At 39.4% G+C, this 27,305-nt stretch overlaps 1 protein-coding gene across 2 annotated transcripts in view; it reads left to right on the forward strand.

Annotated features, from left to right (window-relative positions):
- The window catches only part of CENPU (centromere protein U), a 47,460-nt gene that overhangs the window by 13,784 nt on the left and 6,371 nt on the right, over positions 1-27,305 (forward strand). For both annotated transcript variants that reach the window (XM_008517271.2, XM_008517273.2), the window contains exons 3-8: positions 405-522; positions 4,677-4,782; positions 8,732-8,792; positions 9,291-9,527; positions 16,664-16,730; positions 17,895-18,003. In XM_008517271.2, the coding sequence (XP_008515493.1) occupies positions 405-522; positions 4,677-4,782; positions 8,732-8,792; positions 9,291-9,527; positions 16,664-16,730; positions 17,895-18,003 (698 nt within the window). The remainder of the gene's footprint in view (positions 1-404; positions 523-4,676; positions 4,783-8,731; positions 8,793-9,290; positions 9,528-16,663; positions 16,731-17,894; positions 18,004-27,305) is intronic.

The following is a 27,305-nucleotide window of genomic DNA, read 5'->3' on the forward strand; positions in this document are numbered from 1 at the left end:
TTTTAAATGGTTGAAATAAAAAAAAAGAAGAATATCTCATGACGTGAAAATGATATGAAATTCAAATTTCAGTATCCATAAATAAGGTTTTATTGCGACACAGCTGTGCTTTATTCTTTCTGCATTATCGCTGTCTGCTTTTCACACTACAGTGGCCGAGTTGCGTAATTGCAGCAGAGACCCTATGGCATGCAAAGCCTATCATATTTACTCTCTAGTCCCTCCTAGAGAAAGTTTGCCAACCCCTGCCTTATGTTATCAGAGGCGTCTGTGTCCTTTCAGAAAGCGTTGTGGCTCGCTTCTTTAAGCGGCAGTGATAGGAACATCCTTGCTAAATAAATCAGCTTTGTAATGTTCTTCTTTGTTAGAGCCAATTCAATGACTTTGACTTTATTCATTCTCAGAAAACTGGCCAGAAGCACAGGCCTCTCGATGTGTTTGATTTTTCCGATGATTCTGATACCTCCAGCATCGGCAAACTGGGTGAAAATGAGAAAGATGAAGAACCTTATGAAACCTTTGGTTAGTATTTGAAATAGTTATCCTAAAAACTTTAAAGTAGGTCAAGCTACAGCATAGGCTAGTTACTAATAAAAGTAAAGAAATATCTTCAAATATAAAAATTAGTTGACTGCATATGAATCGAGTGTTCTGGGGAGTACTGATAGTTTGAAGTACTTTTTCTCATGTCTAAGAACGTTGGAACTAAGAACTCTATTAAACGTTATCAAAGTGGAACTCTTCTAGTAGCACTTGTCAATCAGCCTGCTATGTTAGGACACCTATTATAGCACTCTGTAAAGGAGGAATATGAAGTCTCTTTCTCAGTCCATACCACCAATTGCGTCATTCGGTAAGGGGTTTTACTTTAGGGAGGAGAAGAGGGTACTTCTCCCTTTTCTTAAACACGTGAGGCAGAGGACGCTTCAGGAGACCCAGTGGGAGAGTCTCACCGGTGTTCCTTGGAGTGCGAAGAAGGCGGGGCTGGTGCCCGGTTGACCAGAGTGTGTGAGTGGTCCAGAGGGCACTGCTTCTGTCAGTGTCTCACTCACTGGCCATTTCAGGGCCAGAAAAGACACGGAAAGAGCCAAGTGCCCCCACATCTAGAACAGCAGGGATCAGACATTCTTGCTGTAGTAAGTTTTAAGGGAATTTTGAAAACATAGACCCTTTCACATATTTTTAATTTGGCATCTAATATTTTTCATTCTAATGTTTTGTTAATAAAAGAAAATCTGGGAAATTTTATAAGATGAAAAGTAATCATTACCAGAATACATCTTTTATTATGATTCGGTAAATATGTTTTAATTATTTATCTAAATGGAAAATATCTGAATCTAAAAGAAATCACATAAAAATTGAGATATAATTCACTTACCATAAAATTCACTCCTTTCAAGTGTAGAATTGAGTGATGGTTTAGTATAGTCAGAAAATTGTAAAGCCGTCACCATTATCTACTATTCCAGACATTTTTTTTTATTGAGGTAACATTGTTTTACAGCGTTTTATAAATGTCAGATGTACGTAATTATATTTTGGTTTCTGTGTAGATGACATCGTGTTCACAACCCAAAGACTAATTACCATCCATCCCGGTACACATGTGCTCTGTGACCGTCTGCCTCCCCACTTCTCCTCTGGTAACAACCAATCAAATCTCTCTATCGATGTGTTTCTTTGTTGTTGTTGTCTTTATCATCCACTTATGAGTGGACTCACAGAGTACTTTGGCTTTCTCTGTCTAGTAATACCTTTAAGGTCCATCCATGTTGTCACAAACGGCAAATTTTCATCTTTTATTTTATCGTGGAGTAGTATTTCCATTGTGTATGTATATATACCACGTCTTCTTCATCCATTCATCCGTTGATGGGCACTTAGGTTGTTTCCAAGTCTTGGCTATTGTGAATAATGCTGCAATGAACATAGGGGCACGTATATCTTTTTGAATCAGTGTTTTTGTGTTTGGATAAATACCCAGAAGGGGAATAGCTGGATCATATGGTAGTTCTCTTCTTAGAAACATTCCAGAACATTATATCACCCCAAGAGGAAACTCTGTATGCATTAGTAGCCACTCCCCCTTCCTCTTTCCTCCCGGCCCCTAGCAGCCATAAACGGCTGCCTGTCTCTCTGGATTTGCCTATTCATAGAATGGAATCATACTCTGTGGTCATTTGTGACTGGCTCCTTTCACTTAGCATAGTATTTTCAGTGTTCATCTGTGTTGTATCAAGTATCAGTACTTCATTCCGAAAGTTTTTATAGCTCAATAATCCATTGTTTGGATATACCTCATTTTGTTATCCATTCATCAGTTGATGAACATTTACGTTGTTTGGCCGTTATGAGTTATCCTGCCGTGAACATTCGTGTACCAGTTTTTATTTCTCTTAGGGATATGCCAAAGAGTGGAATTACTCAGTCGTATGGTAATTCCACTTCAGCCTTTAGAGGAACGGTTTGACAAAGCAGCTGCACCCCTTACATTTCCATCAGCACAGTGTGAGGGTTCCAGTTTCTCCACGTCTTCATCAGCACTTGTTATTGTCTGGCTTGTTGATTCCAGCCATCCTAATTGGTGTGAAGTGGTATCTCATTTACCTGTGTGTGTGGTAAAATATACATAATGTAAAATTTACCATTTTACCCATTTTTAAATGCGCAGTTCTATGGCTTTAAGTACATTCACGTTGTTGTGCAGCCGTCATCATCCATCTCCAGAACTTTCTCATTCACCCTCACTGAAACTCTGTCCCATTAAACGGCTCCTCATTCCCCACCCTCCAGCCCAACTTTCTGTTTCTCTGGATTTGACTACTTTAGATACCTCATATGAGAGGAATCATACAATATTTGTCCTTTTGTGTCCTTTTTCTCCACTTAGCATCATGTCTTCAAGATTCATCTGTGTTGTAGCATGTGTCAGAATTTCCTTTTTAAAACTGAGTAACAGGGGCCGGCCCGGTGGCACAGCAGTTAAGTGCACACGTTCCGCTTCAGCAGCCCGGGGTTTGAATCCTGGATGCAGTTTGAATCCCGGATGCAGACATGACACCGCTTGGCACACCATGTTGTGTTAGGCATCCCACATATAAAATAGAGGAAGATGGGCGCGGATGTTAGCTCAGGGCCAGTCTTCCTCAGCAAAAAGTGGAGGATTGGCAGATGTTAGCTCAGGGCTAGTCTTCCTCCAAAAGAACCAAAAAAACCTGAGTAATATTCTGTCAGCGGACACTTGGGTAGTTTCTACCTTTTGACTGTTGTGAATGGTGCTGTTATGAACATGGGTGTGCAATAGCTGTGCAAGTCTCTGCTTTCACTTTTTTTGGATGTATACCCAGAGGTGGAATTGCTGGGTCGTATGGTAACTCTAAGTTCACTTTTTTGAGGAATTGCCATGCCGTTTTCCACATTGGCTGCACCGTTTTACATTCCCACTAGCAATGCACAAGATTCCGATTTCTCCACATCCTCACTTGTTTCCTGTTTTTTTGACAGTAGCCATCCTAATGGGTGTGAAGCAGTATCTCATTGTGGTTTTGAATTGTATTTCCCTAATGACTAATGATGTTGGGCATCTTTTCACGTGCTTATTGGCCATTTGTTTATCTTCTTTGAAGAGGTGTCTGTTCAAATCCTTTACCGCTTTTTAAATTGGGTTATTTATCTTTTTATTGTTGGGAGAGTCCAGTTTGCATGACTGGTTCCATATGGAGATTTGGGATTGGTCTATTTCTCCTTTTTGCTTGTTGTTAGTAGAGCAAATAAGTCCCTTTGCCTACTTGAGGGCAATACAAAGTTATTAGTAACTGTAAAATTGTGCAGTTGACAGGTTCATAATTTAAGCAGCTCTTTATTTGAAAATGTTGTTGAAATTTGCACTGTCGTGCTGAAGTGTGAGCATGAAGAAATGGGTGCTCAGCTCTTCCCAGGCTCCCCTGCAGGAATTCAACCCCATGGTGCTGGCCACCTGCCTCCCACCCTGCTCTGAGCCCGACCCTGTGTGCTGACGTCTCTCCTGCTCTGCTCTCCTGAGCAGGGAGGAGCATTCTCTTCCTCTTAGCATCTTCTCTCTGTGCCTTTCCACCAAGGCCATTTGTTCTCCTTGTTCATCGTCTTCTTCCTCATCCCAGTTAGCTTTTTCTGCTAACTGTGGGCTCTAGAAGTGCCGAGTAAAGTAGAGAGAGAGGAAGTGAGAGGTGCCTGGAATCCTCCGTGGAGGTCCATTCGGTCACAGATGGTGCGTGCCCGCCCTGTGCTGGCCCTATGTGAGGAAGTAGTCACGGAGTGGGCCCGGCACTCGAACCCTTAGAGTTTACAGTTAACGCAGTGGTCTCGCGAGGAGAGTGTGTGATGCTCCATCGGATGAGGAAAGAGAATGCCAGACTTCCTATTTATATTTATCTTTTATCTCATTAAAATTTTCTGGCTAATATGTAAGTATAGTAATACAGGTTATAATTGTAAATATCTATGTATTGGTGAAATGGTTTGAATTTTTCATTGTTGAGGTGTGAGATCAGAAACATGTGGGAAGTAGCCTGTGCAAAGGATTTGGATTTTGTTAACCATAAACAAAGATTGCTTTGTACTCCATAGTAAAGGAACAAATGTAAATACTGCCCAGACTGCCAGACTTTGAGCGTAGCTTTCTTTGTCTTTCGTAGATCCTCCCTTACACAGCACTGCCATATATGCGGATGAAGACGAACTCTCCAAGCACTGTGGGTCCTCCATCCCTTCAACTCCTCAAGGAAAAGAAGCGAAAAGAAGGTACGGTTGTGTCTCAAGCAACGGTTTATTCATGGTTAGTGGGATTTCTGAGAAGCTCCTTAAGATAGAAACTTATAAAAGTAAAGCTTTTTAAAGATCTTTGGGCCAACTTATGTCTGTGTGGCTCACTCCCTGGTTTCCTTTCAGATCTCCCCTGATCACAGCAGTCTCCTCTGATACCTCATAGAAAATATCGCCTTTGTCAATATATTTCCTTTACTCTGTTCTTTTTCTCATAGCATTTATCTCTACCCAACCAATACTTTATGTTCATTTTTTAGTTTGTTCGTTGTCTGTCCCTCCGCAGTAGAAGTATCTTCAAAAAGAGTAGGGCTTTGTTCTGTTCACTGCTATCTCTCGGGTGCCTAGAACACTGCCTGGCATATGGTCGGCATTCAGTGAATACTGGAATTCGGTCTTCCTTCATGCCGTGTAAGGGTAGTGTCATGGTTAGGGTCACTGGCCCTGAACCCAATGTCCTGGTTCAAATCTTTGTTCTGCTACTACGAAGTCTTTGACCTTGGACTAGATATTTAATTTGTAGGTTCTTTCATCTGGAAAGTGGGATAATGATACAACTTACTTTATATGATTGTTTTAAGATGAATTTATCCTCTTAAGCTCTGAAGACAGATTGGCGCCTAATAAACTTTCAAATGTTAGCTTTTCATTATTGATATTTTTTCAACAAACATTTATTGAGCACTGACTACATACCAGGCACTGTGTTAGGCTCTTGGTTTAAAATAATAATTCAAAATGGACTTAATCCTTGTCCTCATGGAGCCTATGGAGCAACAGATATTAATGAAGAATCACTGACAAGTCACGTATAGGGATGGACGTGATGCTGTGAGTAGGAGTTAGGTTGGTGAGGGGTGGAGTGAGGAACATTCCACACAAGGGAATAGCGTGTCTCCAGGCGCCGTGGTGGGAGGAAGCATGGTGAGTCTGTGGGACTCAGAAAAGCTGGGATGCCCCAGAGGAAATAGAGTGAAGAAGGGAACACATTGCAAGGTGGTAGTTACTTTGAATGTCACGATTAGGAGAGATGGTTAGTTGTCTATTCCGACGTCTTCCCCTTCTTCCTTGGTGATAGAATGTTTGATTTTAGCTGAGCCCCTGGCTGTCAGAACAAAGAATATATTTCCTACCTTCTCTTGCAGCCGAGATGTCTATATGATTAAATGTTAGCCCACATTCCAGCTTCATCTGCAACTTCTGGAAGTGTCCTCATAGGGAGGATTGTGCCTTCTTTTTTCCTTCCTTCTTCCTTCTGGTTGGAATTGGATGTGACTGCTGAAGTTTGAGCAGCCATCTTGGACCATGAGGCAGCCTACTAAGAAAATGGAGCAATAACATAGAAGGAATCTGGGCTCTGATGATGGTGGGGCTGCTATACCAGCCCTGAAATGTCTCTGGAGTTTTGTAGCAAGGGAAATAGAGTATCTCGTTTAAGCCATTTTAGGGGTGTATTTTTCATCATTTGCTGCCATAGCTAATCCTAACTTACAAACTTGGTAAAGAGTTTTGTCACTATCCTCAACAGTTGAAGAATTCTAAGCAGGAGTGACGTGGTCAGGTTTACATTTAGAAATTATCACTCTGGTTGCTGTATGGAGAATGGATTTGAGAGAGGCAAGAATGGAGTGGAGAGACCAGTCTGGAAGCTGTTTTAGTGGTCTGCGGCAGGGAGGACCACGGTAATTGAGACAGAGATGGAGGCAACTGGCTGGGTTCAGGAAATAGTTAGGAGGCAAATCCACGGGGCTTGGTGTTGTGTCGGATATCGGAGGGTGGGAAAGAGTTGCTGTCAGAGACAACTGGCTTTCTGGCTCGTATACATGGCTGGTGATCGTGCCACTGGCTAAGTAAGATAGGAGTTACTAGGAGATTGAGTCACCCTATCATCATCAGCCGATCGTGAATTTGGTGTGGAGATGTCAAAGAGTCAAAGAGACTGTCATATGCTTGAGTCTGGAGCCCGGAGGAGAGGGCTAAGCTGGAGTTCAAACTGAAGTTGTCTGCATATAGTAGGATGCATGGATGGATGTGGGCATGGATGAGAGTTCACAGGAGAGACTGTGGCCTGAGAGAAGGCAAGGACCTGGGACCAGCCCTCAAGATAACCTGCCTACTGTCCTGGTAGAGGAGAAGGATCTTTCAAAGGAGAGAGAAGAAAAGTGGCTAGAGAGGAAAGAAGAAAACCAGGGCAGTGCTTGTTTGCAGGATAGTGGGGGGAGTGTGCATGTGTGTGTGTGTGTGTGTGTGTGTGTATGTGTACACCGAACAGGTGCATTGCAATGAACAATATGGACATTCCTGGTAATCTTGGTTTTGGCGGTGTGACAAGTCCAAACGAAAAATGTTGTGTGGGTTAGACAGGGTCTGTATGTGGATACAAAGGGGAGTCAGGGCAGCAGGGATGCTCTGGAGAGAGACCAGCAGCATTGCCTGGGACTCACGGAGGCGTCAGCATCCAGGGCCCAGATCCTCTCCAGGGATGTTCAGTTGTTCGTTCCTAGACTTCTCCCTCCCTCCCTCCTCTTTACGTGCAGCAGATTCCGTTCTCTGCCTTCTCCTCTCTACCCACCCCACCATTACTCTCAGGGTTTAACTACCCATATGCCACTGTTCCCCAAGTCTCTCTCGCCCAGCCTTTCTCCTGAGGCCCAAGATGTCCTGCATCTTGGCCATATTTCCCTAGATGCCCGCAGGTGCCTATGACTTGGCAAAGGCAAAACCAAGCTCAATCCCTTTCTCCCTCATCCAGAGTCAACAAGCTGCTTTGGTGTTTTCTGGGTTAGTGGTCCTGCTGTTACCTAGTCACCCAGAAAAGCAATCTGGGAATCATTCCTGGTATCTTCTGCTCTCTGACTGATCCTGTCTATCCTGGCCTCTGACTGCCTTGAGAATCCACTTTCCCTCCCCGTAGCCCTGCCGCCTCCCTGCAGCGGCCGTTGGTTATGCACTTGCTGCCCTCACCAGCACTTCTGCAGTAGTTTCCTGCTTGGTCTCCTCGTCTCCAGAATCGTTCTTTCTCCTCTGATCCACCCACCTACCCAAACAGCTTCCAGTGTGATCTTTCTAGAATGCGAGTCTTATCTCACTCTCACGCTTCCCACCTTGTAAGAGCACCCCATTGCCTGTACACGTGGCATGGGCCAGTTTGGATCCTCAAGTCAGTAGACGCTGAGGCAGAGTTCGAACTGAAGAGCTTTATTAGTAATTCCTATGAAAGTGAAAGGTGGAAGGGTCAGGGTTGGCAGAGATGGCCTCAGACTGCAGTGCAGCCCTCGCGCTTCCAGCCAGCCCACTGGGAGCTCTGGAGGGAGGAGTGCCCGTTAGAGGAGGCCTGTGTTGGGCAGAAGTGGCAAGGCCCTGTGCTGCCTTTGGCCTTCCTGTTAGACAGTGAACCCATTAAAGGAAGCCCTCTCATTTTTAAAATAATTTTATTCACTGTACTTTGCATTTTGATGTTGGTGTGAAATAAATGTTTGTTGTATTAAAATGAATGAAAAAAATGAAAGAACTCTTATCACTCATCAGAAGTTTAGAGTTATTTTTTTCCTTTTCAAAGGAAAAAAGAAGGTATTCCTGTTATGTCACCTAATCATAGGCCAGGTGTCTGTGGATTAGCTCTTAGTACAAATGATGGCCGCTACACCTAGGAGGGGTTAGATGGAGGAAGGTGCAGTTCTCAGACGTGACGACAAGATGCTACAGTAATGGGACACTTACCTGCCTACCAAGGATAAACTGATGTGGCCAGGGTGTGGGAAGATGTGGGAGATGACCAGCAAATCTGGGAAGGTGGCAGGCCCGCCTGTGACACGGGGGAAATCTCCTTACATTGAACTTGTTTTTGTGTTGGGCAAACGACTTACGGAAGACGTGTGAATAAAAATGAAATGTGTGCAAGATATTGATGGCTTGTTCTTTGGTACAGTTTGAACACTCCTGAAATTGAAGCAAGTGAAAACGAGTCTGTAATAATTAGTGCAAAAAAGGTATGTTTTCTCTTCTATCTTAATTTGTAAGATATTTCACATCCTATTTAGACTGGATGCAAGTGGAGAAAATGTTCTGTAGAATATTTCATATCCTGTTTAGATTGGATGCAAAGGGAGAAAGTGTTCTATAGCAACATAGAGAAAGAGTATTATGTTTTAGAAGATACTTTTATAATAAAAAGTGGACTATATTTATATCTGAAGTGTTCTTCATTACAGAGGTCTCAAATTTCTACGTACCATGTCAGTTTTCATAGTGTTCATGTAATGTGTTTAGACTGAGATTTGCAAAGGCACAGTGGATTGTTGGGAGTGTTTATTTGGAGCTATTTAATCTGGGTTTCCCATCCTATCCAGTAATCACGTCGCCATCTCCCTAGTGTTCAGTCTTGAAGTTCAGAAATGAGAAATGTGGACTGTACAGTTATCTACTATTACAGTAAAAACGATAGCATTTGTATTTTCTAAACCAGTAATGCTGTTTGCTTGATATAGTCAGGAAGAAAACTCAAGCCCATTAGTGATGAATCTGAAAGCAGTGAAGAAAGTGACGTAAGAAGAAAAGTTGAACTAGCAGAGAAAACCAGTACAGAGCAACGTGAAGCTGCTCCAGCTACAGCATCTTCAGAACTTTCAGAGAAACCAGTGGAATTGGTCACTCCTAGGAAGATAGGACCCCTTAGTGCCGAGTCCACTGTTGAAAAAGAGACCCTGGCAACAGAAAGTCAACGGGTAAGAGAATGTCTGCCATCCCCTTGGAGAGAAGAGAAAGTTGATCAAAACGTGTTAAGGAGGAAAATAAAGCATTTTCTCTCTTTCCTTCAGTTCTTTTAAAAAATGTTTTATATTTTTCTTGTTATAAAAATGTTTGTTTTAGAAAATTTAGAAGGTATGGAAAAGAAGATAAAATTATGTATAATTCCATCACCCGAAATAACGACCAGGTTTTTAAATCTGCACTCTTCAGTACTTTCACTGAGCTTTTCTCACCCTAAGTGGGACCATATCCTTGTCATTAAGTATTCTACAATACCATTTTAATGAATGCATGACATTTCATTCATGAATTTTCCATAGTTTAGTTAATCTCTTACTAAGGAATGATTGCCACTTAAAAAATTTTAAGTGCTTTGAATTTCTTTCTGGCTAAATCTTTCTCCACACCCTTGATCATTTCCTTAGAACAGAATTGCTATGATAACATTTCTAGTCATGCGTGTTCTGTTTTAAGATTCTTGACATATCTTTTGGTCAGACTCTTAATATGTCATTTTATTCACTTGGCTTAGTGTTTTGAGTAAATAATTCACCCTCATTTTCACAAATTTTTCTAAGTATAACAATAAGCTATACCTGCCACCTCATCTTCCACTTTCCACCTTCCCCACCCATTGAATATACACATAGGTAAGTTTATAACTAGTTTCTTATGTATTCTCCCAGAGTTTCCTTCTACCCATATGAACAAGTACGAATGTGTTTTCTTCTTTTAATTTCCCCTTTTTTACACAAATAGAAGCATGTTATACATGTTGTTCTGCCTCTTGTGGGTCTGTCTTGGTGAACATCCCATGTAAACTTGAATTTACAGTTGTTCAGTATGATATTCTGTGAATGTCAACTGAGGCCAAGTTGATTGACAGTGTGGCTCAGATATTATCTCTCCTTATAGTCTTTTTTTTATTGAGGTCATACTGGCTTATAACATTGTGAAATTTCAGGTGTACATTATTATTAGTATTCTGTATAGACTGCATCATGTTTACCACCAATGGTCCATCCTCATATATATGTGCCCCTTTATCCCTTTTGCCCTCTCCTCACCCCCTTCCCCTTGGTAACCACTAGTCTGCTCTCCTTATCTGTGTTTGTTTATCTTCCACATGAGTGAAATGATATGGTATTTGTCTTTGTCTGACTCATTTTGCTTAATATAATACCCTCAAGGTCCATCTATGTTGTCGCAGATGGCACAATTTTGTCTTTTTCTATGCTTGAGTAGCAGTCCATTGTGTGTATATACCACATCTTTATCCATTCAGCCATTGATGGGCACTTGAATTGCTTCCATCTCTTGGCTATTGTGAACAATGCTGTGATGAACATAGGGGTGTGCAAAATCTCTTTGAATTGTTGGTTTCATGTTCTTTGGATAAATACCCTGTAGTGGGATAGCTGGGTCGTATGGTATGTCTATTTTCAATTTTTTGAGAAATCTCCATACTGTTTTCCGTAATGGCAAAACCAGTTTGCATTCCCACCGGTAACGTATGAGGGTTCTCTTTTCTCTACATCCTCTCCAACCCTTGTTATTTCTTGTCCTGTTAATTATAGCCATTCTGACGGGTATGAGGTGATATCTCATTATAGTTTTGGTTTGCATTTCCCTAATAATTAGTGATGTTGAACATCTTTCCTTGTGCCTGTTGGCCATCTGTGTATCTTCTTTGGAAAAATGTCTGTGCATATCCTCTGCCCACTTTTTGATCGGGTTGTTTATTTATTTGTTGTTGAGTTGTGTGAGTTCTTTACATAGTCTAGAAATTAACCCTTTGTCAGATATGTGGTTTTTAACGTTGCAGTTTTGTGGATTTTCTTTTGTTCTCTGATCTTTTGTGTCATGAATTTTGAAGCTATCTTATTTGTTTTTTAATTTTAGACTTATAGAAACGTTGCAAATATAGTTCAGGAAGTTCTCACAGATTTTTTACCCAGCTTCATCTGATTCTTACATCTTATGTAGCCAAAGTACATTGATTAAAACCAGAAAATTAATGTTGATATAATACTATTATCTAAAGTACAGAAGCTCTGTTTTTAATTGCATACTTATTTAAGGTTGTTTGTCTTCTTGATGAATGGCTTTATTATGATGAAAATTTCCTCTTTAATTCTAATACTTTTTTGTCTTAAAATCTATATTGTCTGATATTCATCTAGCCCCAGCAGCTTATTTTGCAAGGTAAATCTTTTTTCATCCATTTACTTTCAACCCTGTCTTTATTTTTTTTCCAGCTTTATTGAGATATAACTGATATATAACATTATGTAAATTTAAGGTGTACAATGTGTTGATTTGATACACTTATATATTGCAAAATGATTACCAGTAGCATTAGTTAACAGCTCCATCACTTCATATAATTACCATCTTTTCTGAGGTGAGAACATTTAGGATTTACTCTTTTAGCAACTTTCAAGTAAATATAGTACTGTTAACTATAATCACCATGCTGTGCATTAGACTATTAGAACTTATTCATCTTATGACTGGAAGTTTGTACCCTTTGACCAACATCTCCCTGTTTCCCCCACCCGCCAGTCACTGGAAACCACCATTTACTCTTTGTTTCTATGACTTCAGCTTTTTAAGATTCCACATAGAAGTGATATCATTCAATATCTGTCTGTCTCTGACTTACTTCACTGAGCATAATGCTCTCACGGCCCATCCGTGTTGTCACAAATGGTACAATTTCCTTCTTTCTCATGACTGAATAATATTCCATTGTATATATATATATATATATATATATATATTCACACACCACATTTTCTTTCTCCATTTATCCATAGACGTACACTTAGGTTGTTTCCATATCTCGGCTATTGTGAATAATGCTACAGTGAACATAGGATTACAGATATCTCTTTGAGATCCTGTTTTCATTCTCTTTGGATATATACCCAGAAGTGGGATTGCTAGATCATATATGGTAGTTGAGTTTTTAATCTTTTGAGTAATCTCAAAAAAAACAAAGTGAGATATTGAAATTCCCTACTATTACTGTATTGTTGTCTATTTCTCCCTTCAAACATGTTAGTATTTGCTTAATATATTTAGTACTTTTGCTTTATATATATATATACTTATGATTGTTTTATCTTCTTGATGAATTGACCCCTTTATCATTATATAATAAGCTTCTTTGTCTCTTGTTACAGTTTTTGGCTTAAAGTCTATTTTGTCTGATAGAATTATAGCTACCCCTCCTCTCTTTCAGTTTCCACTTGCATGGAATATGTTTTTCCATCCGTCACTTTGAGCCTATGTGTGTCCTTAAGGCTGAAGTGAGTCTCTTACAGCATATGGTTGGGTCTTGTTTTTTATCCATCCAGCCACTCTATGCCTTTTGATTGAAGAATTCACTCCGTTTAGAGTAATTATTGATAAATAAAGGCTAATGCCATCTTATTGTTTTCTGGCTGTCTTGTACTTCCCTTATTCCTCTCTTCGTTGATGATTTTCTGTAGTGATAAGCTTTGATTCTCTCTCTTTTGGGAATTTACTGTAGGTTTTTACTTTGTTGTTACCATGAAGGTTATATAAGACATATACGTATCTGTAGTTAGATGTAACTGTATATAAATATACATGTTTATAGTTGTGTATAAATACATAGTTATATATAAAGTAGTTTTATAATATATATGTCTATTTTATGCTGATAACAACTTAACTTTGATCACATATAAAAACCCTACCCTTTTGCTCCCCTTTTTTTTGGATGTCACAGTTTACCTCTTTTCCTACTGTGTATTCATTAACAAATTATTGTCGCTATAATTATTTTTAATACTCCTGTCCTTTCACCCTTATACTAGAGTTAAGTTGTTAACACACCACCCTATTACAGTATTAGTGTATTCTGAATTTGACTGTATACTCACCTTTACCAGAGGAAGATTGGCACAGATGTTAGCTCGGGACTGTGCTCACCTTTCATATTACTTACTAGCGTCCTTTCACTTCAACTTAAAGATCTCCTTTCAGCGTTTGTTGTCAGGCAGGCCTTGTGGTGATGAACTCCCTCAGCTTTTGTTTACTAGTGAAAGTCTTTGTCTCTCCTTCATTTCTGAAGGATGTCTTTGCCAGATAGAGTGTTTTTGGTTGCCAGTTTTTTTCTTTGAGCCCTTTGAATATATCCTTCCCCTCTCTCCTGACCTGGTAGGTTTCTGCTGAGAAATCTGCTGATAACCTTATGGCAGTTCCCTTGTACGTTTCAAGCTTCTTTTCTCTTGCTGCTTTTAGGATTCTCTCTGTGTCTTTGATTTTTGACAGTTTTGTGTCTTGGAGAGGATCTCTTTAGGTTAAATTTGTTTGGTGAGCTGTGAGCGTCAGAACTTGGATATCTAAATCTCTCACCAGATTTGGGAAGTTCTCAGCCATTATTTTTTTTAAAAACTTTCTGCTTCTTTCTCCCTCTCTTCCTGGAACTCCCATATTTCGCAAATTGTTTCTTTTGTTGGCATCCTATTGATTACGTAGGCTTTCTTCACTCTTTTTTTCATTTTTTTCTTTGTGTTCTTCTATTTGGATAACATCAAAGTTCCTGTCTTCTGACTCACAGATTCTTTCTTCTGCTTGATTCGTTCTGATGTTGATGCTCTCTGTTGCATTTTTAATTGAATTCATTGTATTCTTCAGCTCCAGATTTCTCTTTGGCTCTTTTTAGTGATTTCTGTCTCTTTTTTAAACTTCTTGTCTTGTTTGTGTATTGTTTTCCTGCTTTTCTTGCATTGTCTTTCTGTGTTCTCTTGTATCTTGTAGCGTTTCCTTAAAACAGCTATTTTTAATTCTTTATTGGTGAAATTGCAGATCTCCATGTCTTTGAGATTGATTACTGGAAGATTATTGTGATCATTTGGTGTCATGGTTGCTTGATTTTTCACATTCATTGAAGTTTTGCATTGCTGTCTTGCATTTGAAGTAGCAGTCACCTCCTCACATCTTTACTAGTGCCTGTGGGAGAGAAATACTTTCCATCAGCCCTGGGGATTCTGAGACTTTCTCAGACCTTCTGTGCATATGCCTTCTCCATGCCTCTTGCTCCCTCTTGTGGCAGAATTCTTAAGCTTGTATGCCTTCTCTTGATCTTGTAACACAACAGGCCGAGTGTGACAGCCTCCCTTTTGTTTTCCCAAAGGTGGCACTAAAGCTTAAGTTTTTGGTCTCTCCCTGGCCCACAGATTTGGGCCAGCTTTTTGTATGTGGTCACTAGCCATCTGCCAAGGCTCGCTCTTGCCACTGCCTTCAGGAGTGTGCATAGGGAGCCGACCACAAAGTTGGGGTCTGTATTGGTGAGGCATGGAGTGCTGGGGGTGCCCATGGGCCAATTGGGATCCACAGGTGAGGTGTCCCTAGCAGCTCCTGGGTGGCGTTCTTGATGAAATCCGCAGTGCAGTTAGGATCTGCTCCCTTTACTGCCCTCTGACAGTCCTATGTGCCACCAGGTTTGCAGTTTTATTCTTTAAATATGTCATTATGTCAGCTCTTTAAATATGTCATTCTGTTGTCTTCAATCTCTGTTGTTTCTGATGAGAAGTCTGTGAGATTTGTCATTGTTCCCAAGTGTATTTACTGTGTCCGTTTTCTCTGGCTGCTGTCAAGATTTTCTCTTTATCTTTGGTTTTTGGCATTTTAACTGTGATATGCTTTTATCTTGCTTTGGAGTTTACTGAGCTTCTTGGATTTGTAAGTTGGGAAAATTTCAGTCATTATTTCTTCGAGTATAAGTTTTCTACCCCATTCTCGCTCGTTTCTTCTTTTGGAACTCTTCTTATACATATTTCAGAGCGTTTGGTATTGTCATAGAGGTTCCTGAGACACACTGATCATTTTTTTTTCAAACTCCTTTTCTCTCTGATCTGCCAATTGGATACATTTTTATTGACTTGTCTACAATTTCACTGACCATTCTTTTGCCTTTTACGATCTGTAGTTAAGCCCATGTGTGGTGGGCTGAATGGCGCCCCCCAAAGATATGTCCGAGTCCTAATTCCAGGAGATTATCCTGGATTATGTGGGTCGCCTGTGAGTGTCATCGCAGTATCCTTATAGGAGAGGAAGGGAGATTAGACAGACACATGCAAGGAGGAGGCGACATGAAAACAGAGGCAGAGATTGAAGTGCTGTGACCACAAGCCAAAGAATGCCACAGCCACCAAAGCTGGAAGAAACAAGGAATAGATTTCCCTCCCTAGGCTTTGGGAACAGTATTGCCGTCTTTGAGATTACATGCTCTAGAGTATGATTTTTACCCCTAAATTTTGGTCTTTCTACTAGCTCAGCTAGATAGACAGGTGTTAACTAGTCATTAATGAGGTGTCTGCATTTTATACATCCAATTTCTCTTGGCATTGCCTGTCCTCTGTTACCTGTTATGTTCTTAATCCCGTGAGAGCTGCTTTGAAGTAAACTAGATGTGGTGTCACTCTGCACATGTGGAGTATCAGTCAAGGACTTTTGGATAACCCCCACTTGGACTTCTGATGCTCTCCTCTGAGCAGCTTTTTCTAAGTGCTTCAGCTGCTGTGCTCTGACTTCTGCCTGCTCAGTGGAGCGGGGTTATGGTGCTCTGCTTGGACTTAGCTTGCTGTGCTGCTGTCTGGAAGTGGTCCCAGGTCTGGAGGGGCAGAGCGTAGGGTTCACCTTCTGAGTTCCCTGGTCTTGTTTTGCCTCTTGCCCAATGCCTAAGCAAAGTCGTCACCCCCTCCTCCCATCGTGTGCTTGTTTATGGCAGTGGGGCTAGTTCAGAAGCTGTTACTTCATCATAGCTTGGAACAGAAATTGAGCTGATTCCACACATTATTATCTTAAGTAATGTAAAAGTTCAATTTCCTCCAAAGCAAGCACTTTTAAAAGCCAACTGAAAGTTTTATTTACTTTTTATTTTGAGACAGTTTAGTTTTTTTCAGTGTTCCCTTATGTTAATTTAGATAATTTATATAGCATATTAACTTAGAAGTAATGAGAATTATAGCTAAAATATTAACTGACAGTGTTTCATAATATTGCCTTCTTAATCATTGTTTTAAGAGAAAGAAAACTTTTCTTAAACAAAATACTTTGCTGTATTTTTTTGTAGAAAACTCAGAGAAAGGAGGTGTTTCATGGCAAAAGGAAGAAATCAAGAAGTGAAGCCGGAGACTCAGGTACAGAATAGCGTTTTATATTTAACACTCATTCAAGAGTTTCATTAAAAAAACATATTTCTTTTTTTAATTTGTTAAAGTAGTAAATTGTAAGTATGTAAAATTGCCACTTTAAAAAGTTCAAAATATGTGACTTTGGAGTAACTGATTTTTTCCAGCTTCTATCATGAAAATTTTCAACATACAACAAAGGTGAAAGAATTTTACAATCGATATTCATATACCCACCACCTAGATTTTACTATTAAATTTTATTATACTTTATCACCCATCTATTAATCCATTTTAATTTTTCATCACATCGTATATATACTGTTTTCACGTATCATGCAATATGTTCTCTTTTGTATAAGGCTTCTCTTAGTTGGTGTAACTTTTTTTGAGATTCATCCATGTTATTTTGTTCATTTTTATTGACATGAATAAAACATTTATTGAAAATGTTTGGTAAGATAAAGCATTTTCTCTCTTTCCATCAGTTCTTTTAAAGATAAGTTATTTATTTTTCTTGTTATAAAAATGTGTATTTTAGAGAATTTAGTGGGCATGGAAAGAAAGGTAGAATACCGTACAATTCTATCACCCAAAAATAACCACCATGTTTTTTGGTCTGTACTGGTCAATCCTTTGAGTGAGTTTTTCTCACCCTAAGTGGGATCATATCCTTGTCGTTAAGTATTCTACAATACCATTTTAACGAATGTGTAATGTTTCATTCACAAACGTACCAGAGTTTAGATAATCTCTTACTATATATTGTTACAACTGTCTAGATCAGTACACTGAGTGACCTTTGTGTGTTCTAGAAATGACCTATTTGGTAGATTAAAATTAAGAAAATACAGTTAGCAAGAAGAGCACTGTCACCAGTAGTGCTGGATGACAGCAGACAGTTAAGGGCACAGCAAGGCCGTTAAGAGGCAGCAGCGCTTTAGGCTGTGTCAGCCGAAACGGGAGAGCCAAGGAGACGGAGAGCGACGAGTGGACGGGTCTGTGAGATGTGCAGAGACAGGCAGGAGTGAGGACGTCTCCTGTGTGCTGCTTCTTCTGTGGCTCCTTTAGCAGTTTGGAGGGACGATTTTTGTTGTAGACTTTGAGAACCCCAGACCCAGACCCAAGTTATTGATAAGCAGTATATTAAATTGACTTATCTTAATGTTCTAGATATTTCCGAATGTGGACACATTTGGTGTCTAAAAGGAAAGAAAACCAGTGACATCATGGAGTTAGATGTTGTTTTGTCTGCATTTGAGAAAACCCTCCTAGAGTATAAGTAAGTCTTTGATGCCGTGATATATGTACCTAAGAAATTTCTCTTGAAAATACCACTTTTGCTCATCCACAGCTTTTGATATGTAGTATTTTCATCATCATTTAGTTTTACATATTTTTATGTTTCCGTTATAATTTTTTCTTTAATCTTGTGAATTATTTAGTAGTATTTTTTGTATGTCCAAATATGTGACTTTTTAATTTTTATATATGTATATTTTTCTTTTTTTTAAAGATTGGCATCTGAGTTAACAACTGTTGCCAGTCTTCTTTTTTTCTTTTTATTCTTCTCCCCAAAGCCCCCCAGTACATAGTTGTAGATTCTACTTGTGATTGCCTCTGGTTGTGCCATGTGAGACACTGCCTCAGCGTGGCCTGATGAGCAGTGCCATGTCTGTGCCCAGAATCCGAACCGATGAAACCCTGGGCCGCCAAAGCAGAGTGCACGAACTTAACTACTTGGCCATGGAGCCAGCCCCATAATTTATATTTTCGTATTAACCTTCTAACTTAAATATGTTGTGGTCACATTTCATGGACTGGTGTTACCTTTTTGGGTTTTTTTTTTCAAACTTTGAGACTTTCTTTATAGCCTAGCTCATAATCCATGGGGAATCTCTAATTAGTGTGTCTATATAGAATCTCTAATTATTGGATCTATGTAGAATCAGTATTATTCAGTTTTTCCTGGTACCCCTGTCAATTTATGCTTATATGTATTTAGAGACTATTTTCTTAGGACATCATGTTTAAAACTGCTCTGTCTTGTAGATTGAACATTTTATCCTTATGTAGTGACCGTCTCCATTGCTAAAAATTCTTTTGTCTTAAAATCTATTTTATTTGATACTAAGATAGTGTTGCTAGATTTCCTTTGCTAGCATTTGCCAGATTTTACATTCTTTTTACTTTCTTTTACTTCCAATCTTTGACTTTAAACTTTAATATTTCTTATAAAATCTTTTTCAATCCAATGTGTCCATCTTGGAATTTCAACTATTGACTTTAGTCCATTTACATTTATCGTAATTATCAATATATTTGGAATAATGTATTGATGTATTGTTTTTACTCTTTTAAATTTTTTTGTTCTATTTTTTCTTTTTTTTGAGAAAGAGTAGCCCTGAGCTAACATCTGCTGCCAGTCCTCCTCTTTTTGCTGGGGAAGACTGGCCCTGAACTAACATCTGTACCCGTCTTCCTCTATTTTATGCAGGATGCCTGCCACAGCATGGCTTGCCAAGTGGTGTGTAGGTCCGCACCTGGGATCTGAACTGGCGAACCCTGGGCCACCAAAGTGGAACGTGAACTTAACCACTGTGCCACTGGGCCGGCCCCTTTTTGTTGTATTTTTTGATGTTTTTAATCCTTTCCAACTTTTTTTGAAAAATAAAACTTATAATGCCCCTAATAAGATTAGAACTTTGGCAAGCTGTCTTACCTCTTGGTCTCCTCTCCATCCCCCACCCCAAACCCCATCACGTTTACAATCCCTAGGCACTTTTAATTCTGGCTCTCAGACAGCGACAGATGTTACTAAGATATTTTGTTGATCACCTTTGCTTGATATATTTCTTGCAACATCCTCTGCACATGTCTCTTCTCTTATTTAAATGCTTCATCCAACACTTTTCAGTGTGGCTCTTTATGTAGTAACACTTCTAAATCCTTCTGATGATTTTGATCACGCCTTTGAATTTGAATGAATTTGGCTGGATCTAATATTCTGGGCTCTAAATCGTTTCCTTAAATACTTTGGAATGACTACTCCTTTGTCATCCTTTGCATCTAGTGTTGATTTGGAAAATTTGATTTGATGTCTAAGTCTTGTTTCTTTGTATGTGATCTGCTCTTTCTCTCCCTGTATAAGCTTTTATAATATTTGTCTTTGATATTCTTAAATTTCACTGTATTGGATCTGACTTTTTTAATCTAAGGCTTTTTTTAATTCCAAAAATTTAAAAATATTTTTATCCTCTCTATTTCTATAGCATTGTCTTTTGCTTCATTCTTCAAGGAGATTTCCTCGATCTAGAAACTAGAAATCTGCTAATTTATTTCTCAGATATATCTATTCTGCCACTTATTCCATCTGTTGACTTCTTAGCTGTTTTTCTTTTTATATCTAATAGTTGGTTCCTTTTTATGTCTTATATTAGTGTTTTATGTTGCTAGTATCTCCTTTAGAATATTTATTAGGCTAATTTCAAATGACGGGATCATCTATTGTGAAATCCCTGCTTCTGATAGCATTTCTGGTCTAATAAATTGCTTTCCCTTTGAAATGGTTGTGTTCCTCCAGTGTCTTGCTACTCCAGCCTATGAATTTATTTTCCCTTGGGGCTGTCAGCTTCCCTGTCAGACTGTTTATAAGGGAAGGCCACACCTCCATCCCTGTCAGTTCCTGTGGGTGCAAGCGATGGAGGTGGATGAGTCCTGGGGTGGGACGACTCAGTCACTCATCCCACAAAATAACCTGTCAGGTCAGGGCTTCACCCTTTGCCCCGCAGAGAGAAGTAGCATTAGGAGGAGATATACTCCTTAGGTTTCATTCTCCAGCACTGGGGGATTTGGCAGGAGAAGGCTGAGGAAACAACTGCCCCAAGTTGGTCAGTCTCTAGCTGTTTTCTCCAGGCCTCACACACACACAGCCCAGGTTTTACTCTAGATCACATGGGGATAGAGGTCTGAGTCGCTGCAGTGTCAGGGAGGCACGACTCGTGAGAATCAGTGCTGGGGAGGAAGCAGGAACCCACCTCAACAGCTCTTTTCCTGCCCTGGGTCACAGCCACGCCTCCACGCCAATTCACCCAATTCACCCGTTCTAATCACCTCTTCCCCTCACCCCTCAGGGGTTTTCACAGCTTCCTCCATTTGGGGAGTGTCCCTCTGTAGTTCTTCTGAGGTTGATTTTGGGAAAAGGAGCCAGCCTGTTATGCTAACTCCTCATTATAGGAAGTGTCTGTTGTGTTCTTTTGTAGTGTATGTTCCAGAGCCAGTTTGCTGTTAAAACGGGTACAGAAGTTCTCTTAACATACCCAAGACCATCTTGGTTGTGTTGTCCTTTTCCCATGATATATCTCTTTAAGGGAAGAAAAGATTTATTATAGACGCTGATGTTTCAGGGAAAATGGCATTGTTATCTTGCCTTTTAACATAGTAGGTTCTTGATGTATGAAACAATTTAGAAGAGGCATAGTATTTTCATTAGACTTTTAAAATTATAAAACACTTTTGTATTTTTTCATACCAAGTAATTCTGGTGAATCACTGATCTCATTTTATCTTCTTGACATGAAGTGTCCTCAACCGCATGGAAAGCTTCACTCTTTCAAAATCAAGTTAAGTATTTGAGGGTCTGCTTTCCCCATGGGGAAGATTCACTCTGAGCTAACGTCCAGTACCAGTCTTCCTTTTTTTTGGCTTGAGGAAGATTAAGCGTGAGCTAGCATCTGTGCCAGTCTGCCTCTAGTTTTTTTATGTGGGATGCCTCCACAGCATGGCTGATGAGTGGAGTAGGCCAAACCTGGGATCTGAACCTGCGAATTTCGGCTGCCAAGGCTGCCAAACGGGTGGCTGGAACTTTAACCACTACGCCTCAGGGCTGGCCCCAGGGTCTGCTATTTTTAGTATCCTGTACCTGGCACTTGAACAGTTTTTTGTTAACAGACTTACTGATTGTAAGCAGTTTATCAATGTGTTTAAGTAGGGAAATACACCATGAAATACAAACATCACAAACTTAGAATATACAGTAGCTGACTCAGTTATCGGTAGGGAGGCAACCAGATTTTTAAAGCACTAGAATTTGAAGGAGCTGTATCTGGATATCATATGTAGACCACTACCACTGTGGTTGGTAGAATCCACTAATTTATCATCATTATAAGCCCTATGCAGAAAGGCATGACCATTTTTTCTAACTTTTTCAGTGTTTTTAACATCCTAAAATCATGATTTCACATTTATATTACAAATAATTTTTTAAAGATGGGGCTGATGTATTTTTAAATTTTTAATTGTGATAAAATACAAATAACACAAAATTGACCATCTTAACCACTTTTCAGTGCACAGGTCAGTAGTGTTAAGTATGTTCTATTGTTGTGCAACAGATAGCCAGAACTTTTTCGTCTTGCAAAACTGAAACTTTTTGGTATACCCATTACAACAATTTCCCTCCCTTCCCCCCCCACCCCCCCTCCCACCCCCCGCCACCTGGCAACCACCAGTCTACTTTCTGTTTCTAAGAGCTTACTTCAGATACCTCATAGAAATGGGATCATGCAGTGTTTTTCTTTTTGTGGCTGGCTTATTTCACTTAGCATAATGTTCTCAAGGTTCATCTAGGGGGTAGCATGTGTCAGAATTTCATTCCTTTTTAAGGTTGAATAATATTCCGTCTGTAAATATACCACATTTTGTTTATCCGGTCACCTGTCAGTGGACACTTGAGTAGCTTCCACTTCTTGGCTATTGTGACTCATGCTCCAAATGAACATGGGTGTATAGAAATACGTTTTTATTCCTGAATTATTTCTTTAATTCAGTATGTTATAACCAGTTACATCTTTATTCTTTTTTCAGTCGTGTTTTCTTTTTAGATAATTGTAGAGTAACAGGCCGTTGGGAGAAATAATAGAGATTCCGTGTACCTTTTAATGTAATTTCCCCCAGTGATAACATCTCATAAAACTATAGTACAGTGTGACATCCAGGATATTGCTGTTGATACAATCGTCTGATCTTAGCCAGATTTCCTCAGTTGGATTCTCGTTTGTGTGTGATTAGTTCTATGTAATTTTATAATGGTTCATGCGCCCACCACCAGTGAAGATACAAATTAGTTCCCTCACCACAAGGATCTTCGTGTCCTGCTGCTGCCTGTGTCCTCATGTTGCCCTTTTATAACTACACCCGTTTCCCTCTCACCATCTCCCATCCCGTCCCTAAGCCCTGGGAACCGCTAACCTGTTCTCCAGTTATATAATTTTGTCATTTCAAAGTGTTATATGAATGAAGCCATCCATTATGTAACCTGTTGGGCTTGGCTTTTTCCTCTCAGCATAGTTCTTTGGAGATGCATCAATGTTGTTGTGTGTGTCAGTAGTCCGTTCCTTTTCGTGCTAGGTAGTAGTCCGTGGTATGGATGTACCAGGGTTTAACCATTCACCTGCTGAAGGACATTTGGGTTCTTTCTAGTTGTTGGCAGTTGCAAATACACAACTATGAACATCCATATACAGTTTTTGTGTAAATATAAGTTTACATTTCTCTGGGATAAATGACTGAGAGTGCATTTACTAGGTTATGGTAATTGCGTGTTTGGTTTTGTAAGAAACTGTCAAACTGTTTTCCACAGTATATGAGTGATCCAGATTCTCTGCATCCTTGCCAGCATTTGGTGTTGTCACTATTTTTTTTTTGGTTATTCTGATAGGTGCGTAGTATAGAAATACTTTCTTTTTAATTGAAGTTAAAAAAAAAAAAAGATAAAATTTGCCATCCGAACTGTTTTTAAGCACACATTAACAGAAGTGTTAAGTGTATGGACCTTGTCACAAGCTTTTTCCAGAACTTCTTCATCTTGCAAAACTGAAACTCTACAGTGTACCCATTAAGCAACAATTTCTCATTTCTCCCTCCGCCCCAGCCCCTAGCAACTACCCTCCTACTCTCTGTTTCTGTTTGACTACTTTCTGTTTCTGTTAGCCATTTTTAAGTGTACCGTATCAGTAGTGTTAACTGTATGCACCTTCTTAGGAAGTTTTTCCAGAACATTCTCATCTTGCAAAACAAGCTCTATGGTTTACCCATTAAGCAACAGTTCCCCACGAGCATCCACCCCCAGACGCTAGCAACCGCCGTTCTACTTTCTGTTTCTGTTTGCCTACTTCAGGTGCTTCATGTAAGTTCAATCATGCAATATTTTTCTTTTTGTGACAAGCTTATTTGACTTAGCATAGTGTTCTCAAAGTTCATCCATGTTATAGCATATGACAAGATTTCCTCCTTTTTTAAGGCTGAATAATATTCCATTGTATGTATATACCACATTTTCTTTATCCATTTATCCACCCACCCCTTGGCTTTTGTGAATAATGAACATGGGTGTGCAGATATTTTTTCAAGATCCTGTTTTCAGTTCTTTTGGATATATACTGAGAAGTTGGGTTGCTGGACCAAAAGGTAGTTCTATTTGTAAGTTTTTGAGGAACCTCTGCACTGTTTTCCATCACAGCAGCCCCATTTTACAGTCCCACAAACAGTGCGCAAGGGTTCCAGTTTCTCCACATTCTCACCAACGCTTGTCGTTTTCTGTTTTGTTGATAGTGGCTATCCTAATATGTATGAAATGATATCTCATTGTGGTTTTGATTTGCATTTTCCTGATGTTCAGTGATGTTGAGCACTTTTTCATATGCTTGTTGGCTGTTTATACGTCTTTGGAGAAGTGGGTTTTCAAGTCATTTGCCCATTTTTTAATTGAGTTATGTTGTTGAGTTGTAGGAGTTCTTTATGTATTCTGGATATTACCCCTTATCCCAGACGTGGTTTGAAAATATTTTCTTCCATTCTATAGGTCACCTTTTCACTCTGTTGATTGTTTCCTTTGCTGCACAGAAGGTTTTTGTTTTTTTGTTTTTGTTTTTTTTCACTGTGGAAGATTAGTCCTGAGCTAACGTCAATGCCAGTCTTCCTCTATTTTGTATGTGGGTTGCCACCACAACATGCCTGACGAGTGGTGTAGGTCCACGCCTGGGATCTGAACCCATGAACCCAGGACACTGAAGCAGAGCACGTGGAAGTTTAACCACTGTGCTGGGGGCTGGCCCCTGCACAGAAGATTTTAAGTTTGAAGTAGTCCCATTTGTCTTTCTTTTGTTGCCTATGCTTTGGGTGTCAAATCCAAGAATTTGTTGCCAATACCAATGTCTTGAAGTTTTTCTCCTATATTTTCTTCTGAGAGTTTTATAGTTTCAAATTGTACATTTAGGTTTTTAATCCATTCTGAGTTAATTTTTGTATATAGTGTAAGGTAAGGGTCCAACTTCACCCTTTTGCATGTGGCTATCCAATTTTCTCAGCACTGTTTGTTGAAGAGAGCTTCCCTTCCCCATTGTGTAGCCTTGACACCCTTGTTGAAGATCATTGACCGTTTATGAGATGGTTTGTTTCCAGGTTCTCTATTCTGTTCCATTGGTCTGTATGTCTGTCTTTATGCCAGTACTATACTATTTTGGTTACTGTAACTGTGTAGTATGTTTTATAATCAGGAAGTGTGAGGCCTTCAACTTTGGTTTGCTTTCTTAAGACTGTTTTGGCTATTTGGAGTCCTTTGATATTCCATATGAAGCTTAGGATGAGTTTTTCTATTTCTGCAAGAAATGCCATTGGGAATTTGTTAGGGATTGCATTGACTCTGTAGATTGCTTCAGAGTCATTTTAATAGTATTAAATCTTCCAGTCCATGAGCATGGGATGTCTTTCCATTTATTTGTATCGTCTTCAAATTCTTTCAACAATGTTTTGTAGTTTTCAGTGTACAAATATTTCGCCTTTTTGATTAAGGTTATTCCTAAGTGTTTTACTCTTTTTGATGCTGTTGTAAATGGGGTTGTTTCCTTAATTTCCTCTTCAGATTGTTCATTGTTAGTATGTAGAAATGCAACTGATTTTTGTGTGTTGGTTTCATATCCTGCAACTTTGCTGAAATTTGTTTATTAGTTCTAATAGGGTTTTTTGATGGAATCTTTAGGGTTTTCTACATATAAGATCATGTCATCTGTGAACAAAGATAATTTTTCTTCTTCCTTTCCAATTTGGATGCCTTTTATTTCTTTTTCTTATCTAATTGCTCTAGCTAGGATTTCCAGTACTGTGTTGAATAGAAGTGGCAAGAGAGGGCATCCCTGTCTTGTTCCTGAGCTGGGAGCAAAAAGCTTTCAATTTTTCACCAGTGAGTATGATGTTAGCTGTGGGCTTTTGGTATATGGCCTTCATTATGTGGAGGTAATTGCCTTCTACTCCCGTCTGTTGAGAGTCTTTGTCATGAAAGGGTGTTGAATTTTGTCAAATACTTTTTCTGTATCGATTGAGATGATCTGGTGGCATTTGTCCTTCATTCTGTTATTGTGATGTATTACATTGTATTTCATATGTTGAACTATCCTTGCATTCCAGAAATACATACCACTTGGTCATGATGTATAATCTTTTAAATATGTTGTTGAATTCTGTTTGCTTGTATTTTGTTGAGGACTTTTGCATCAATAATCATCAAGAATACTAGTCTGTAGTTTTCTTGTAGTAGCTTTGTCTGATTTTGGTATCAGGGTAATGCTGGCCTCATAAAATGAGTTTGGAAGTGTTCCCTCCTCTTCAGTGTTTTGGAAGAGTGTGAGGACTGGTGTTCATTCTTCTTTAAATGTTTGGTAGAATGCTCCAGTGAAGTCATCTTGTCCTGGGCTCTTGGATGGGAGGTTTTTGATTATTGATTCAATCTCCTTACTAGCTATGTGTTTGTTCAGATTTTTTTATTTCTTCATGATTCAGTCTTGGTAGGTTGTATGTTTCTATAAATTTATGTATTTCTTCTAGGTTACCCAACTTGTCAGTATATAATTGTTCATAGTCATCTTTTATCGTGCTTTTTATTTCTGTGGCATCAGTTGTAATGTCTCCTCCTTCACTTCTGATTTTGTCTTCTCTTTTTCTTAGTCTATCTAAGGATTTGTCAATTTTGTTGATCTTTACAAAAAACAACTCTTAGCCTTGTTTATTTTTTATTACTTTCAATTAAAAGGACGTTTTAAATTATAGTATCCTACTGTGCCGAGGCAGAGTAGGGGTCTAACAGCTGCCCTGGCAGAATGCTGCTGCTGCACAGTCACTATGGGTCTGCTGTCCAGCCATGAGGGAGCCAAACTGGGAGACTGGACTCTCTGCTCCCTGATGCGAGGAACCAGTTTCTTTGTTTGGGTCAGCATTATAGTTTATGAAAAACTGGATGGCTGGCTTTGGCTGCTTACTTGTTGGTTAGTGCAAATGTCTCATATAATTATTCCTCCAGTTGTTAGCAGGCAGGGAGGGAGGGGCTGAAGTATTCCGGTCATTGGATCAAACAGCAGGAAAAGACTAGGGTTGGCTGTAAAAATTTCCACGTCTCTTGATATCACCTGTGGATGTGGCCAGTGTCAGGCAGTTAAGCTGACCACATACCTGAGGTTTAGGGGAAAATATTTCCTGTTTTTTTTCTTTTGTTGAGACATTTCCAGTATTTTTTTAAGCCTAGGAACAGGC

The sequence above is a fragment of the Equus przewalskii genome, chromosome 28 (assembly GCF_037783145.1).
Source record: "Equus przewalskii isolate Varuska chromosome 28, EquPr2, whole genome shotgun sequence".
NCBI lineage: Eukaryota > Metazoa > Chordata > Mammalia > Perissodactyla > Equidae > Equus > Equus przewalskii.